The 16,054-nt window shown below is 39.8% G+C and overlaps 1 protein-coding gene and 2 non-coding genes across 4 annotated transcripts; 2 read left to right on the forward strand and 1 right to left on the reverse strand.

The window, feature by feature from the left end:
- Positions 1 to 24: 24 nt before the first annotated feature.
- On the reverse strand, positions 25 to 15,418 carry fermt3b (FERM domain containing kindlin 3b). Of its 2 annotated transcripts, none has more exons than XM_069694463.1 (15): positions 15,305 to 15,418; positions 13,700 to 13,824; positions 9,540 to 9,773; positions 7,542 to 7,658; positions 6,896 to 7,064; positions 5,825 to 5,927; positions 5,469 to 5,576; positions 4,106 to 4,240; positions 3,840 to 3,886; positions 3,548 to 3,672; positions 2,962 to 3,068; positions 2,536 to 2,757; positions 2,106 to 2,230; positions 1,409 to 1,550; positions 25 to 931 (listed from the first exon to the last, which is right to left on the reverse strand). In XM_069694463.1, exons 2-15 carry the CDS (start codon positions 13,821 to 13,823, stop codon positions 752 to 754), a joined length of 1,938 nt encoding a protein of 645 aa, XP_069550564.1. In that variant the 5' UTR covers position 13,824; positions 15,305 to 15,418; the 3' UTR covers positions 25 to 751. The 2 variants fall into 2 exon arrangements, with proteins under 2 accessions (XP_069550564.1, XP_069550563.1); XM_069694462.1 differs by having other exon boundaries at positions 13,700 to 13,888.
- Positions 8,123 to 8,194, forward strand: trnaw-cca (transfer RNA tryptophan (anticodon CCA)). Its single transcript has one exon. It is a non-coding gene; the product is annotated as a tRNA-Trp (tRNA).
- On the forward strand, positions 10,884 to 10,955 carry trnaw-cca (transfer RNA tryptophan (anticodon CCA)). The gene has a single exon. It is a non-coding gene; the product is annotated as a tRNA-Trp (tRNA).
- Positions 15,419 to 16,054: the final 636 nt, after the last annotated feature.

Consider the following 16,054-nt stretch of genomic DNA (forward strand, 5'->3'; position numbering starts at 1 on the left):
GTGGTTTTAACTGTAAGCCTTAACATACACACACACACACAGCATGTGAAGGGAGATAACAAAACAACAAGCAACAGAAATTACTGCCGTAAGGACAGAGGACAAGACAAAATAAAAAGTGATTTGCTCTATTTAATTTTGGTTTGTTCATTCGTAAGCTTAAGTGGTTAACATTTCATATCGGCATTTTTATTATTCTTTGACTATTATAACGTCGCTGCTCTAAAGTGGTATTAAAATTTTATAATAAAAGTCTCAGTGATGATAAGTCTGCAGCTCTGAACAAAGCAGCTCTGATTACAATTCTTGTTAGAGTGAGAGAAAAAAAAGTCGCAGCATGCTGATTCAGCCGCTGATTTGACATTTCTGTGAGTTTGATTGTCGAGCTTGCTGATCCTTGACCAGGTGCCCAGCAGTGTGGCCCAGCAGCTGTACATCCTGAAGGGAGGGGGAGTCAGCATGAGAGTCACGGGAGTCTTGAACTGTCTGAACATGTTAAGTCTGCCATCCACTGATGTAGCTTACAAATAACTGTGTGTGAGTGTGTATGAAGAACAAATGCTAGATCAGAACCTGGATGGACCATCAAGCTGGGTTGTAACACATGTACAGTGAAGAGAATATTTTATTTTGTTGTACTGTTTTTATCTTTTTGCGGCTGCCCGAATGAAACATTTAAATCCTGCTCCACATGGGTTCTCCACCGGTGAGACACATCAGAGATCTGATGGGCTGTTTGCATGTTTCAGTCTCAGAGAGCTTCGTGGCCACCGGTCAGCTTGTAGAAGAGCTCCTCGTTAAGTGTGTCGCTTTTCTCACGACTGCGTGTCGACATGAAAATGTAGCCTCCGATGAACTCGTGAACGATTTTGCAATCAGCAGTCAGACAGCTAAAGGCAATGTTCACGTTCCCTTCAAACTCAATGGCCACCTGGACGAGTCAGAAACGCATGCAAAGGAGAGACAGAGCAAACAATTTGTTTAGGAAAAAAGCTATTCAAAATATTTGCCCTACAAACATACACAGAAATTACAATGTTAAGGTTATAGTAGCAGTTCCTTTAAAAGTTCTTCCCTATAAGAAAAATACCTGTCCTCATATTATTGGTAAGTGTCAATGAGATCACTTCCTGAACTCCCATTTTAGTCATTTTACACAGTCAGCATGGTTTTAGGAGATTTTAAATTCACGCTTGGTTTGTGGATCAGCCTTGAGACAAATTCACTTGTTTTGATTTGTGTTAAGTCATCACAAAGAGCATTGAAACATGCTGCATCCCATGATACACAAACACAAAACACTCCAACTTTTTGTGAGCTCAATTCAGCAACACATCGGTGGACACAAACATTTCAAATCATGCAAACCGTTTTCCCCGACTGAAGCCTGATATGGTACGAGTCTGACCTGTCGTATGTCCCAGTTGACGTTCCACTGCTTCATGTTGTTGTAGCGCCAGGTCTTGACCACATCACCCACCCCAAGGTCAATGCGGATCAGGCGGTTGGGGGCGATGCCCAGTACCTCGTCTTTTCGGATACCCTTGAACCTGTTGGGAAAAATATCTGTCAGCTTCCTCTATTTCAGAATCTTTCTTGGAAAAAAGTCAGTCCTACATGTTTACAGTATTATTACTACAGGAGCAGGGATCGGCTGTTTCTCACGTCACACAAAGTGTTTCAGAACGCTTTTACCTGTATTTATCAGAAAATTCAGAAATTAATTTGCAGAATTCTGTCTTGCCCCATAGATGACCTGGAGCTGGGGACTAGCACAGTTAAAATCTTTTGGCAGGAGCATGTTTGAAAAAAAAAAAAGAAAAGTCCTGCCTGGAATGTTAAAAATGTATTGTTTGGTTAGTTTTATTTTAGGCATTAACTAAAAGTTCTACACATATTTAGTTATGTATTTCCTCAGTACCATCTCTGCTTTTGTAATGTGTTTGAAAGTTCATAAGTTTGATGAGACATTTGTGTCAACTAAGAGGAGGGCATAGGAGTAAATCTCAGGGCTTTATATTTCCTGAACTACACAGAACACTTTAATTCTTTCAGTGACACAGAAGCAGTTCTCAAAAGACTTAAAATTCAACTTGAAACTTAACCTGACAACAACGTATGAGAGCCCAAAGTCAGGCAGTGCCTGCCAGATCTGCAGGAAGCGCATCACTCCTTCTGTCAGAGGGAGCTGAGCCACGTTCTGGTATGCGTCCAGGATGCGAGGTGTCAGCTGGAAGAGCAGGCACAGGGTAGGAGGTCAGATGTAATTCTATTTTTGCTACCTTGAGCACAAGGCTCAAGAGTTTGCTTGGAGAGAGTTTGAAGTTACACAACTGTTCAATTTGCTCATTTGCTCAAAATCACTGTAATAATGTCCAGAAAATGATTGAGGTAATTTCAGTTGGTAATTAAGGACATTGCTTACTGTCATACATATTGTATAGGATCAATAATTACTCTGCTGTAGTGTCTCCTTGAATATATGAGACATCATATCTGTTGTGAGTCTGTGTACAAATTCCACCTCCTCTGTACCTGTTTGGGTTTGTACTTCCTGTGGTAGCGTGGTGATACCAGACTGTGAGTGTTGATGCTGTCATCAGTGGCAGGTGCATTGCCGTGGGAACCGGAGTTGGTCTTTTGCATAGCTAGGAAGGAGCGGATGCTCTGGATCTCACTCTGGAAACTGCTGTCTGCGAGGCTCTTTCCTTTGGAGGCCAGTCGACATGCAGCCATCCACTGAGCATACTGCTGCTCCTGGAGGGCGAGATACAAACACACAGAAAAAACAGAGACAGAGAGACAGGCGGAACTGTGGTCAGAGTTGAGATGGTAAAACAGGATGTCGCACAGAGAGTGATATGTGTGTGTGTGTGTGTGTGTGTGTGTGTGTGTGTGTGTGTGTGTGTGTGTGTGTGTGTGTGTGTGTGTGTGTGTGTGTGTGTGTGTGTGTGGCCTCACATTCTCACAGCGCAGATAGACCTCGTTCATGCCTTCAGGTGCTGGGATCAGAAGTCTGATTAGGAACTTCTGAGCTGCCACATTAACGTCTGGCGCCACCTCACATCCTGTGTGCACGGACGAACATCAAAGCAACATTCAGAAGTGTAATTTGTCATTTATTGGTTAGCTGTAAAGAAGTATGTAAACAAAAGATAGATCACTGACAGGTTGAACACTGTTGGACCTCCATGACACCTTAACAACACGGCCTACACACGTCAATTCATATTTCAAGCCATGTTTTTTTGTTTGTTTTTTTGAAGGTGAATTGGTTCATCTAGTACTGATCTTGGACTTCTCAGAGACTGACGAAGGAAAACAGACTCTCACTTTTTACCATTTATGGAAAGCTCTGAGTCCGTGTGTGCTGAGGTTTCCTTGTAAGCATGACAGTATACTGTAACATGGTAATTTCTAAGCAGTGAGGTTAGACAGACATGAATGAAGAGGCTGGTACATACTTAAAGTTCTATTGATAACTGAGGGCATTATTGGTAACATAGCAGGGACATTATGATGAAAAACACAATAATAGATTATTTACCTTTGAGGTTAATCTGTTGAATGGGCTCTCCAATGCTGTCCTCTTTGCTCTTGAAGTAAGAGATGGAGGTATCTTGGAACTTGAACCAGTACTGCTTGTATCCCTTCAGAGTCAGCCTCTTGGGCCTAAAATGCATAATCACATTGTTCAGTTCCATCAAATAGATTTTTCCAGGATTGTTACTGATTCACATGAGTTAGGAATTGGAAATATGACAAATATATATTTATCTTTTTCATGAAACTCATACTTAATTGCTCCTTTTGAATTCTGGTTAGAAAATAACTCTTACCGAAATAGCTTCAGATAGTCACTGAGTTCTGGTGCAGTCATATTTTCCTGGATGAAAGACATTTTTTCAGTTGTTAAATTCACAATTCTGGTAAATTCTGTTTGTTCCTGATACATCCCCTGTGATGGTATGTTTAAAACTGTAGCATGTGCAAGAGTTCTTAAGATAGATCTTAAAATATGCAGTTGAGGTATTAACATGAGTTAATGTAAGTGTCTGCTACAGTTCTTTCAGCTCTGAGTGAAAGTAAATCCAGTATGTCTGACCAGCAAATCAGATGCAGAGCTGGTCTCTCCCTCCATCTTGACCTCCAGGGACTGCAGGGCAGACTCCAGGTCGTCCATGGCTGCGCTGGAGCTCATCATCTGGGGCTCCGACTGGGACACCTTACTGATGTGGTACTGATGTGTGAGTTTCAATAGAAGAGAGGAGAAGGCAGACCTTTAACTATGTTCTGGATGTTTAAGGAGAGAACAACTCGCTTGCTACTTGCTACCTCATCTAAAGGACATATAGCTGACAGTTGGACACGTCTTGTATCATCTGTATACTGAAATCAGTGTAAACTATGGCAATCCTTTGTAACTGTAAATTAGGAAGTGACCTATTTCTGACACACTCTGTGGCGCAATAGTAGTGCGCCAGACTCCACATCAGATTGTGTTCAAATCACATTGTTAGTTTCCATATTTGTTGAGCCCTGTGGCTGAAACTGAACTTGCACCAAGTACTCGCTACAGTGTACTGTACACTTAATAGGTGATAATTCAGTTAGCCTCTCTACATAGCATGTAAATTCACTTGTACTGTCTCTATGACACCAACACTATCATAATACCCAAAATTAAACTGAAAGTTGTCATATTGTGTTCTTGTGAAAAAAAAGTGGCTGCTGTTGTGTTCTTTAAAGTATAGGATCTGTGTGTTGTTACCCACTATTTACAATGCAGATTTTTGATAAGTGTTAGTAAGACCTGAGGCAATTACTAAGCCTGTTCACCCAGTCTCTGGGACTCTTGTGCAACGGTAGCATGTCTGACTTCAGATCAGAAGACTGAGTGTTCAAATCACATCAGGGTCAATACTGACTGCAGGTTATTGACAATCCACCTTACTATCCTGAGTAATGACTGTACATCTCCATTTGTGTAGGAAAGACACAGTTGGAGCTGCATTGAAGTTTCATCAGACCACATGCAGAGTTGACCTGGGCTGCTTACACCCATGTTCATTTGTCAGTGTGAATGAGTCCTGTGCCATATTGAAGGACTGCTGACTCAGCTGATGTCCTCTGTGTAAGCAGAAGTATTTGCATAAAGTTAACTATTGGAACTTTTGGATATAAAATGTCACCATTTCATAATTTCTTTCCCATTATTGTATCCGTTTATGTGAAATGTTATCATAATTGAGCCTCTGGTCACGTCTGTACAGTACTGTACATACATTATGAGTATTCAAATTGTCGGTTGTTTCGTTTTTCTTCTTTTGACATTTGATACATTTGACCACATTTCTATTTAAATATAATTTGAGTTCCAGTAAATCTATTTGAGAGTTTCATTAGGGAAATAGCCGTGTCCAACACAGTAATACTCGTATTTCCCCATCAGCGGATTTATTTTCTACCTGCAGAGCTCCAAACAGCATCATCTCCTCCTCGGTGCAGTCGACGTCCTCCAGCAGGATGGCCCAGCGTGCCTGTTCATACAGCTGGGTCAGACGCACAACATCGTACTGCAGCACCAGGGAGCGAGAGGAATGAGAAGGATCAGTTCAGGGACAAGATGCAATGTACCATATATCCAAAAGCATGTATACACAAACACGAGCGCACACACGCATATACACACACACACACACACACACACACACACACACACACACACACACACACACACACACACACACACACACACACACACACACACACACACACACACACACACACACACACACACACACACACACACACACACACACACCTTGGGTTCTATGTCATAGAAGGCAAAGTATTTAAAGCGAAGCCAGAGTCGGTCGTTTTCTTGGATGCCCTGCTGCATGAGACAACGGGATGAGTCCAACCACCTGAGAGAGGAACATGCAGAATATGTTTGTGTTTATGATTTTATGTCACATAAACAAAGTCCATTACATATTTCTACTTATACTACAATTTCTCAGAGTTTATGTATAATTGTTCCAATATTAAGTAATAGACTAAATACCTGATCAAATTGGATTACTGCATCGAAAACAATGCGGAACAGATTGAGAAAAATGTATGACAAAATGCACAAAGAAACAAAAGCACAAAATGACAGTGACATATACCAATATCTGACATAAATGTATGCATTTACATAACACATTTTTTGACGTATTTTTGTTAAAGACCACAGACTGTTTGGAGAGTGGTTTATTCTGTTTGAATTATAATTTTTCATGCCATATCTACACATTTTATTTTGCTTTTGCAACAGTGGCTGAAGCAGTTTAAGTTTTAAAGCAGCTTTAAACTTGAACTTGGAAAAAAAAAGAAAAAGAAAATTTTTCTTGAGAGCATTTGAGTGCATTCCCCTTATCTCAAATGACATAACTTCAGTGTGCATTGCGGAGCCTAAAAGCCCTTCCAAAAGCCCCAGCTGTAATCCAATTAGCCTATAGTCAGCGGCAAGAGCATCTTTATCAACTAACAGACACATAAGATAAAGTATGTTTGAACTCCAGACCTCTCAGTTTCGAAGCAGCTGCCTTAAATAACTGAGATAGCTGAGTTCAGGACAGTCAAGTAAGAACAGAGAGTTGTGTTGAATCACCCAACGTTTGTTTTGAAAACCCTGCATGCCTTGAGAAGTGATTACAACAGGGCCATTTTTTGTATTGTGGGATAGCAACTCTACCTGACCACTGACCCTGAATGCCTCACAGCTAATCTGTCTACAAACTCACTTTCTGAAGAGTATAATTAGTTCAACAACCTGAACCTGTTATAATACAGCCAGCTTCTCACTGTTATGTTGTCATGTAGCATGTTAATACATGTGCAGGCATACCTGCCGTTGATGTGAGCCTTGTCCACCACGCTGGCTGGGCGGTACTGCTTGGCAATGACCTCCGGGGCGGGTGGAGGCTGTGTGACTGACAGCATCTTGTAGATGGCCTCCATCTGAGCTGAGTCAGCAAAGTGAGCCGGCATGCCGTTGTACAGACAGGGTCGGGACACTGAAAGGGAAGTGAGAGAATGATGGTTACAGTTAAATTTGCCAAAGAAATGATGTTGTTAATTCTGAGAAAATTTCTGACTCAGTTTGTGCAATAACCTGAAGCTGCTTGATCAAATATTTAGTACTTTAGACATGTGTGATTCATCTTATCACTGCAGCTCAGACCTCATCCTCTCAGAGACAAGATCGGGTATTATTTTAGAGATGATTGGTACTACACATAACACACTGATATACTATGAAAAACTGTGAGGACAATTTCCTGTATTAAACACACAGCAGTAAGACCAGGACTGCACTGTTTTAAAGTCAAAGGATGACAAATGAAACTGGTACAGGGGATAAAATCTGTGACTAAATAAAAGGTTTCAAAGCCTCTTGAAATAGCTGCATTAAAACATAATGAAAATTTTAATATTTTTGCTTTACTTGTGCACGCCATGCCTGCAGTGTAAATAAAATGTGATGAGTGTACCCGAGGTAAGGGGCACCTCAGTCAGGTCATAGATCTCCTCCGCCAAATCTTTATCTTTCTTCTTCTTCTTCTCCTCTACAGGCCGAAGGAGGGAGAGCTCCTCGGGGTGACGGATGCCTGCGGAGGAACCAGAGATACAATATCTATTATTTTTATGAAACAGAGTATGTTTCAGCTATAATACTGACATACTGATACTAAACACTGAAATAAAGACGCAGGGGGCCTGACCAGTCGTTCATGCTGAGACGACAACAGTACAGGACACATTATACATGTATATCTTGTGTGAAGTGATTGGGGAGCTTTGACCTTTGACTTCAAGTCAACTTTGTGTCACTGTGTTCACTTATTGGTAAGTAAATCTGCATGGAGTTGTTTGTCGTTCCAAAGGACAATGCAAAGATATCAGTTAATAAATGAACTGACCGCCACATGCTTTATAACAAAAAAATACCTATCAGTTCTTTCAAAATGGTGAAAAAGTAACCTTGTTAATTATACATTACTCTTGGCAACATGATTGATAAGCGTTGATAAGGGCTAAGCTGATCAGTGCACCTATTCCCATCTCTAGTAGAGACTCTGTGGCGCAACGGTAGTGCGTCTGACTCCAGATCAGAAGGTTGCATGTTCAAATCATGTCATGGTCAATTTGTTTACATCTTCAAGAGAAAAACTTTGTGTCGTCTGTGGTAACCTCCTCCTACAGTGATTGGTTTCTTGCCATCAGTTGAGGGCGCACCATGCACAAAGCATCTGTATACCAGAAACAAGCCACTCTTATGGAACGAAAGTAACCTATACACAGTTTTTTACAAAGCGCTGGATGCAAATGAACCACAGTCCTAAAACAGGTAGCAGCCAGCAGCTCTGAAAGGTAGATACACAGTAAAGTGTATGCACAGTCAATGCCTACATTGTAGTTGTGTATCAACACTAACATCCCAACCACACCCCAAGTTTGTCCTTCTTGTAATAAAACATTCTTGCATTTACTTTGATATAATTTAAGGATCTGTGATCACATTTGTGTCACTCTGTGGCGCAATTGTAGTGTATCTGACTCCAGATCAAAAGGCTGCATGTTTGACTCATGTAAGTGTCAATATTGGTTCAATTATACATTGTGAGACTTCCATCACAATGTGAATATTCTCAACATTTTGGTACCTCTTCCTCAAACAATGAATAGTTTAATATCCATATTAAAGATTCCTTGTGTAACGTTTTTACCTTTACTGTGCTATGGAGCTGCTGCATACTGTCAATCCACTGTGAACAGTAATAATACTAGAATAAATATAAAAAGAGATGAAAGCTCTTTGACTTCAAATAGCAGCTTCTCTTTCATTCTGCTCTCCAGGAGACATGTTTCCTTTGTTTTCATTCACAAAGGGATGTAACTTTTTTCCTGTGTGTGTTCCTTCTCTTCATGTTTCAACGACGTGCTGCGATATAAGTTTAATGGAAATCTGAGTTTTCTTTATCTGTGTCTTTGCACGCTCTAAGCTACTTGTCTACAGACAGATTTCAGTATTTCCTTTCTGCCTGCTGCTTTTTTAAAACCTTTCCAGTCTGCTGTCACCTCCTGTGGATTTTTGGTGAGGAATTGAGACCAAGAGGTGCCAAAATTGGACTAAATGATAGCCCGAAGCAGATGGCGAATGTCCTGTTTTCTGGCAGTAGTGTTTGAGTGTCGTTACAGCCTGTTATACTGCAACATATTAATGAAACACTTTTACACATCTCAATCACTAATTGGGTTGTAAGCAGCTATATTACAGTGTAAGTACTTACAATTAGCACAATGACTTAGGGGGATTGGTGAGAAAAGAACAGTTATTCTGCATGGAAAATATGGTGTCTATGTTTCTTTAAAGAAAATCTTATACATGGTTTGATTTGTAAAATTTAGTTAATTCATCTTTTTTTAAAACACAAAATAAACAAATAAAAGATGGACGGAAAAGAGAAAGAAGGGAAAGAAAAACTTACTGAGCATTCTGCAGATGCCCATCACAGTCTGGAAGACAGAGCTGGAGAATGAGGCCCTCAGTCTCAGGGTAATGCCGTTGGGCAGACCCAGTTTCAGGGGCTTGTGTTGGGGCATAAAGAGTAGCCGGGCGTCGGCGTGGACGCCATATTTCTCCAGAGTCCACGCTGTCCGCAGCAGCCACCGTTGCTTCTGCTCCCACCACAGTGCATGGTCCGACCAGTCGCGCTTAATCTCTGCAAAGAAACAAAAAACAGAGATTGAATATCCATTCTTTTCGAGCAGTGGTGTGTTAATATTACAGTTGTCTTCTTTAATCACAGAACACTGTAAAACTGAATCAGTTTATCTTGAAAAACCAATGAAAATGTATTGACTCCTTGCACAGTTTATTTAAGTAAAAGCCGTGCAGTGAATTTTGTCTTTCAAAAGCAAGACATTTTTCCCCTGTAAAGCTCAAAAGTGGCTTCTGAATTGCTGGACCAGTACATTATTCCACTGGCCATGATAATATTGTGGGTGGTCATTTATTTATTCATGAACAAAGGACATTTCTGAGAACCTCAGAAAGAGTTGTTGATGGTCATCAGGCTGGAAAAGGTTACAGAACATCTCTAAAGAATTGAAATGAGAAGTGTTATGTTTGAAGGAAGGAAAACACTCCATTCCACCATAACAACTTCATCCCATCTGTGAAACGTGGTGGTGGTGGCGGCATCATTGTTTGGGCATGTTTGGCTGCATCTGGACCAGGATCATTAATGAAACAATGAATTTTGAATTAAACCAGCAAGTCCCAAAACAAAAAACAACAGGACATCTGTCAGTGAACTCCATCTCAAGAGAAAGTAGGCCTTGCAACAAAACAAACACGTGAAGAACACAAGTCGTTCTACCATTGAGTGGCTATTCACGCACTTTCTTTGTTCTTGACTCTGTGGCACAATGCTAGCGCTTCTGACTCCAGATCAGAAGGCTGCCCATTCAAGTCACGTCAGAGTCACTATGGTTTTTCTCCATGACAGATCTCAGTATGTTGGGCTTCGTGGTGCAAAATTGGAATTCTACAAAGTATACAGTACGTAACACACTGAATGTAAGCTGATGAATGAGCCAAATCTCAAATCATCTATTTTACAGATAGAAACCCTTGCGGCATATTTCTGACCTCACCATACTCCAAAAAATATTTCCAAAGTGTCAAGATGTCGCTCTCCTCTAAAAAAAGTGGCCATATTTTGGTTATTTAAAGGTTATATAGGGTCTTTGTGTCAATTGACAATTTAGCTGTGATAAACTTTGGTAAGACTTGAACAAATTGATGGGTCTATTTGACTTTTAAAAGGGACTCTGTGGCGCAATGGTAGCGTGTCTGACTCCAGATCAGAAGGCTGCATGTTCAAATCATGTCAGGGTCAGTTTGTTTCTTTCTCCATTATAATTGCTACTAAGTCTAGAGGATGTGTTGCAATAGATTTAAGCAACAAACTTAGCTACTCCACCAGATACTGTTCAAAGTATACACTATACAGTACAACATACTGTATATAGTAGGTGAGTGGCCTGTGGTTGAGGTGGCTTTATGCAAATGCAGGTCTTAACTACGGGCAACAAACACTGTTGCTATTAACAGAAATTTGAATACACATAGATATTGTGATAAAACTGTTTTTTTTCAAGTTGAAACTGCATATTTCAGTGACCTTTGTTTGAGCAGGCCAAGGCAAACGTCTGGTTGTAGCTTTTTGTATAAGGAGTTTCTGTATGACTCTGCGGTGCAATGGTAGCGCGTCTGACTCCAGATCAGAAGGCTGCGTGTTCAAATCAAGTCAGGATCAATGTGTTTGTTCCTCCTCTTAGGATCTCACTATATTGAGATATGTGGTGCTCAGTACGAAGTGGACAGTCTATTGGTTGAGTACTGTAACTTTATAAAGTGTGCATATAGTTGATGATAATACAATTATCTCCAGATAAATACAATTGCTCTCTTATGACACCAGGATTAACAAAATATCCAGGTGCCAAGGCAGTTGTGTTTTTGTCCAAAATAAAAAGTAGCCACAGTTGTGTTCTTTGAGGTGTAGGCTCTGCGTGTTGTTATCTACTGTCGAGAATTAAGATTCTTGACAAGTGTTGGTAAGACCTGAGGCAGTTACCCTGCCTGTTGGACCTGGGTATGTGACTATATGGCGCAATGGCAGCGACTCTGTATTATTACTACTTGACAATATCTATTGAGATTTTAAAACCTTTGCTTAATTATTTTTAAAATGACGTAGCAAGGTACAATGCATGTTACACAAATTTTTAAATAGCGTAATTGATCTTAGAATGCATGCATTTTGACAAGTATTCACAATATTGCTATTCATTTACTTATGTATTCATTACTTCATAGGATTTGGATGCAGTGCAGAATGAAAGTTTTCTTATCCAAGTCAAGAAGCACTACCAACTTCAACATCACCACAGGTGATTCTGGCCACTGCCATGCCAGCATACAGACTGCATCATTGCTACATTAAAATCCTACCTTTTAAGAGGGCATAAACAGTGGAAAATTGTACAATGGAGAACAAACATGCATCATTGTTTCTTTACATGCGAACTGTTTTGCATGTTTCTAAAAGTGCAACTCCGGAAGTGAATTTAGTAGTATTGTGTCATTCATTATTTCTGACTTGATTTTTGGACCAGGTTAATTGTTTTTGCATATTTATTATTCCAGACGACTGCTGTGCCTGGCTACAGAAAGTCTATAGCTCTACGAGGTCTGCCTGTATTTTTGACAGAGAGGTCTGGCAATGTTTCTGAAGACATGCCTGGTAAGATCACTTCTGTTCATTCAATTAAATTGATACACTGAGCAAGAAAACACTTGAACTGCAGACAAGATGTGCAAAGTTTTGAACATTTTGCTTAAATATCAATAACTGATTGTTAGAAATGTGTGAAAGACTAAAAGCTATTTTCATGAGGGAAAAGTGGATCAGACTTCGTTGTAATTGTTAAACATGTCTGAAGCATTTAATGTAAAGTAATGTCTGTCCTCCAATGTCTCAAAGTTGTACAGATGCTAAGCTGGAAAAGACATCCATAAATAGTGTTGCACCAACTTTATCAGTCCAGCAAACCTTAGAATATGTATCACTACCACTCAAATGAACACATCAGCAGGGGAGTGTCACAGAGTTTTACTTTTGTCAAAGCATGTGTAATTAGTCCTTCTTGTCCTGAATGTTAGCAGCGTTTGAAGCACCATTTGTTCTCCTGTCTGACCCACTCAGCTTATCACAACCAGGTACTGCAGTGCTCGTTGTATTTTTTACAATGACAATAAACTAGCTTATGTCCTTACTAGAATACAGTTTCTGATCACTTGGCATTTGAATTATAAGTTAATGTATTTTTACTTGATTAAAGTATCACTGGTAAAACATTTCCTGGCTGAAGATACGTTTTGACTTGAATTATATTGTTCCAGAATTGAAAGAAAAACGCTTATAAAGGGAAACAACGTATATAATAGTCTGTGTATGCTTGTTTCCTGTAGGATACAGACCTGGAGGACGTGTGTCAAGGGAGCTGAACTTGGAATATTCTACAGTTGGTGAAGCTGACGATGGGATGGTCTGCTAAAGTTCAAGTAAGAGAAACATTGCCCATGTTTTGAGGATTGTCCTGGACGATGTACAGGACTTTGCCCTTCTGTTTTAACACATCGACGTGCCTAACCCAGACTATCTGAAAGACTGGAGGTACATATTTTCAGTGATTCTAAATGTCTTCATGAATCTTCGTACCGAGTGCTCAGCCAGGGTTCAAGGCTTGAAAAACATTTTGCTCAAATAGCCTGCCACGTTATGTTGTGCCACAAATGGAATTTTTTTCGAGCCTGAGTGTTTACATTGCTGAACTTTAGTGGGTGACATTGAATTAAAAATGTTGGAAATAGAAATGTATATATTCGCCAAGTCATGATACGCCGTGCACTGATTAATGCTTTAAATTATAATGAGTCATGAATTAATTATTCACATTTTGTAATGTTATTAAAAATGAACCGTACATTTTACGTCCCCTTGCAAATTATGCAACTATTTTTAGTTTGCAGTGAGACTGAGAAAGCGAAGAGATGAAGACAAGCGGAATGACCCACGTGTTTTTTCCACCAGCTTGACGATAACCCCTCCGACATGCAGTTCAGAGGTCACGCTGATGGTGACAGGTGGGGCATCGGGCCCCAGGTCCTCCACTGTGACTGACAGGTCCCACGCCGCCATGCTGAGGAAGGAAGGAAGGAAGGAAGGGAGGAAGAGAGAGTGAGAGAGAAATGCAGGAGACAAGTCTGACAGAGTAGTGTCGACAGATACCAGAAAAGGAGAAGAAAGCAGGAGAGACAAACACGGAGAGAGTGGGACAGTGAAGGGAAGGATGGCTTTAGTAACAATGATAACAAAGACAAATGAAAGACTGCACAGCAACTTAACTGTAATGTGTGACAAATGGCTTTTTTGTGTCTTTGTTTTTGTGGAAATATGAGACAAGTCAAACAAAGAGATAAAGAGGATGAACATGACTTGTTGTTAATCACTTTAGTGGAATTTTTCCTTTCCCCACCACATTGATTCAACTGAACTCCAGCTCCTCAGGTTTGACATGAAGTGTTCAGATGTATCACATGACACGTTTAAATTATTATTTTAGAGGACAACATAGTTTGTGTCACAAATGAAAAGTTATACACTTGGATTTACAAATAAATAATAAAAAAATACTTTTCAAAACTCTCTAAAACAAGATAATCACATCTCAGAACAACATTACTACCTAAAATATAACAACATATTGTAGTTTTTGCATTCGTTTCAGGAGTGCATATAAAGGATGAAGATATGTATTTATAATTCATTTTCAAGAAGGAAAAATCTGCTGTGAAAAGTTGAATTACAGATGCTGTAACTTTTCAAAAAACTTTAATTTAAAAAATGAGTAACATCATTTTATAGTTTTGGTAATACAATATCTGCTTCAGTTATTTAGAACATTTAAAATGTTAAATGAGACAAATAGGGGAATAAATAACCTGTCAATCACACTTCAGCCGATAAACTCTGAGAATACAAAACTTTAACCCATGGATCAATATCACATGATAATGAGTAACATGACATATTCAGTTTGATGAACACTTCCTGTTTCTGACTTAACAATCACCATTGATGCACATTTCCGCTTTCTGACCCGCCCGAGGCGAGATGTTCAACCCCCGTGCCTCTGTCAGATGTCTGAAGTAGTTTCCCAGGTTTTCTGTGAGAATGTGCAGCAGTTTCCCTGCTTGTGGTCTGTGGAGCTGTATCTGTGCTGCTTGTGAAACCCATACAGACCCATCCAGCATGTGTATAGTAGTGTAAGCCTGTCTTAAAGGTATTACATCTAAAGATTAAAATGTGTGTCTTTGTCACGTGTTTATATTTTCAAAGAATAAAACAGACAGTTCATGACAATGCTAGGCTGGCATGCCTGCACCCGTCAGCTACTCTTTTGGAGGCCCAACCTTCCTTTTATCTATATTTTTTTTGACCTGAGACTAGTTCATTCCTTTACGTAACATTTTATAAAGTGATGTGACCTAATGAATGACCCCACATCTGTACATTTAATAGAGAAGCCTCATGCACACATGCCCTGCTCTCACCTTCTCTCTGTCCTCATGCTTTCAGTCATTCTGTCATACACAGACACACAGTTTAAAGATAAATACCGTCAGTCTCCTCTGTCCAGTTTCGAGAATTGGAAACTGTAGGAACCCCGTGCCTCTATCAGATCTCTGAAGTAGTTTCGCAAGTTTTCTGTAAGACTGTGCTGCAGTTTCCCCTCTCTTTAGTGGTCTGTGGAGCTGTATCGGTCCTGGCAAAAGAGGCTTGTTCCTTTTTTTTTGTCAGTTTCCGCCAGGCGGAAATGTGAAAGGGCTCATGGTTTGACTGAAAGGTTGTGTGAGTGAGACATCTTAGGCTATGTGTGTGTGTGTGTGTAATATTTAAAATGGGCAGAAAACAAACATGGCCACTCCCTTTGGTTTTATCATTCCATTTCATGAGAATTGCAAGCACACATATAATTAATTGATTAATGGTCATATACCATGTGTTGTAAGATCAGCAAGACAAGCAATGAGTAATTTTAGGGTAGGCTAACTAAACTTTGGAAGCAGCTTTTGTTACTTTTGTTGAAATGTCAGATGCAAAATAAATGACATCGGTTTTAATGCTCAATTACTAATAATAATTTGGTTAATTTAAAACAAATGGTACAAATTAATGTGTTCATTCATTTAATTTTGGGAAAATCCCTTTAAATAATAATCTAGCCTTCCTTGAACCACAAATACGACCAGCTTTTTTTGGCTTTCAGTGGTTTGATCCGCTAGGGGGCAAAAAAAAAAAAAAAAAGCATATTGGGGACGATAGAATAATGTCTCCTTCAGGGCCAAGCAGCTTTTTGGATAATCAGT

The sequence above is a fragment of the Brachyistius frenatus genome, unplaced genomic scaffold (assembly GCF_029030835.1).
Source record: "Brachyistius frenatus isolate BFR_SWC_R1_liver_20210118 unplaced genomic scaffold, ASM2903083v1 Contig_17, whole genome shotgun sequence".
NCBI classification, from domain to species: Eukaryota; Metazoa; Chordata; class Actinopteri; family Embiotocidae; genus Brachyistius; species Brachyistius frenatus.

Excerpts from the sequence above, each read along its gene's own strand:
- fermt3b (XM_069694463.1), bottom strand. The coding sequence starts at position 13,823 with ATGGCGGCGTGGGACCTGTCAGTCACAGTGGAGGACCTGGGGCCCGAT. Across the intron at positions 5,577-5,824 it reads TCTATGACATAGAACCCAAG|TACGATGTTGTGCGTCTGAC; the intron begins GTGTGTGTGTGT and ends CTGGTGCTGCAG. Across the intron at positions 2,758-2,961 it reads TCTATCTGCGCTGTGAGAAT|GAGCAGCAGTATGCTCAGTG; the intron begins GTGAGGCCACAC and ends CTCGCCCTCCAG.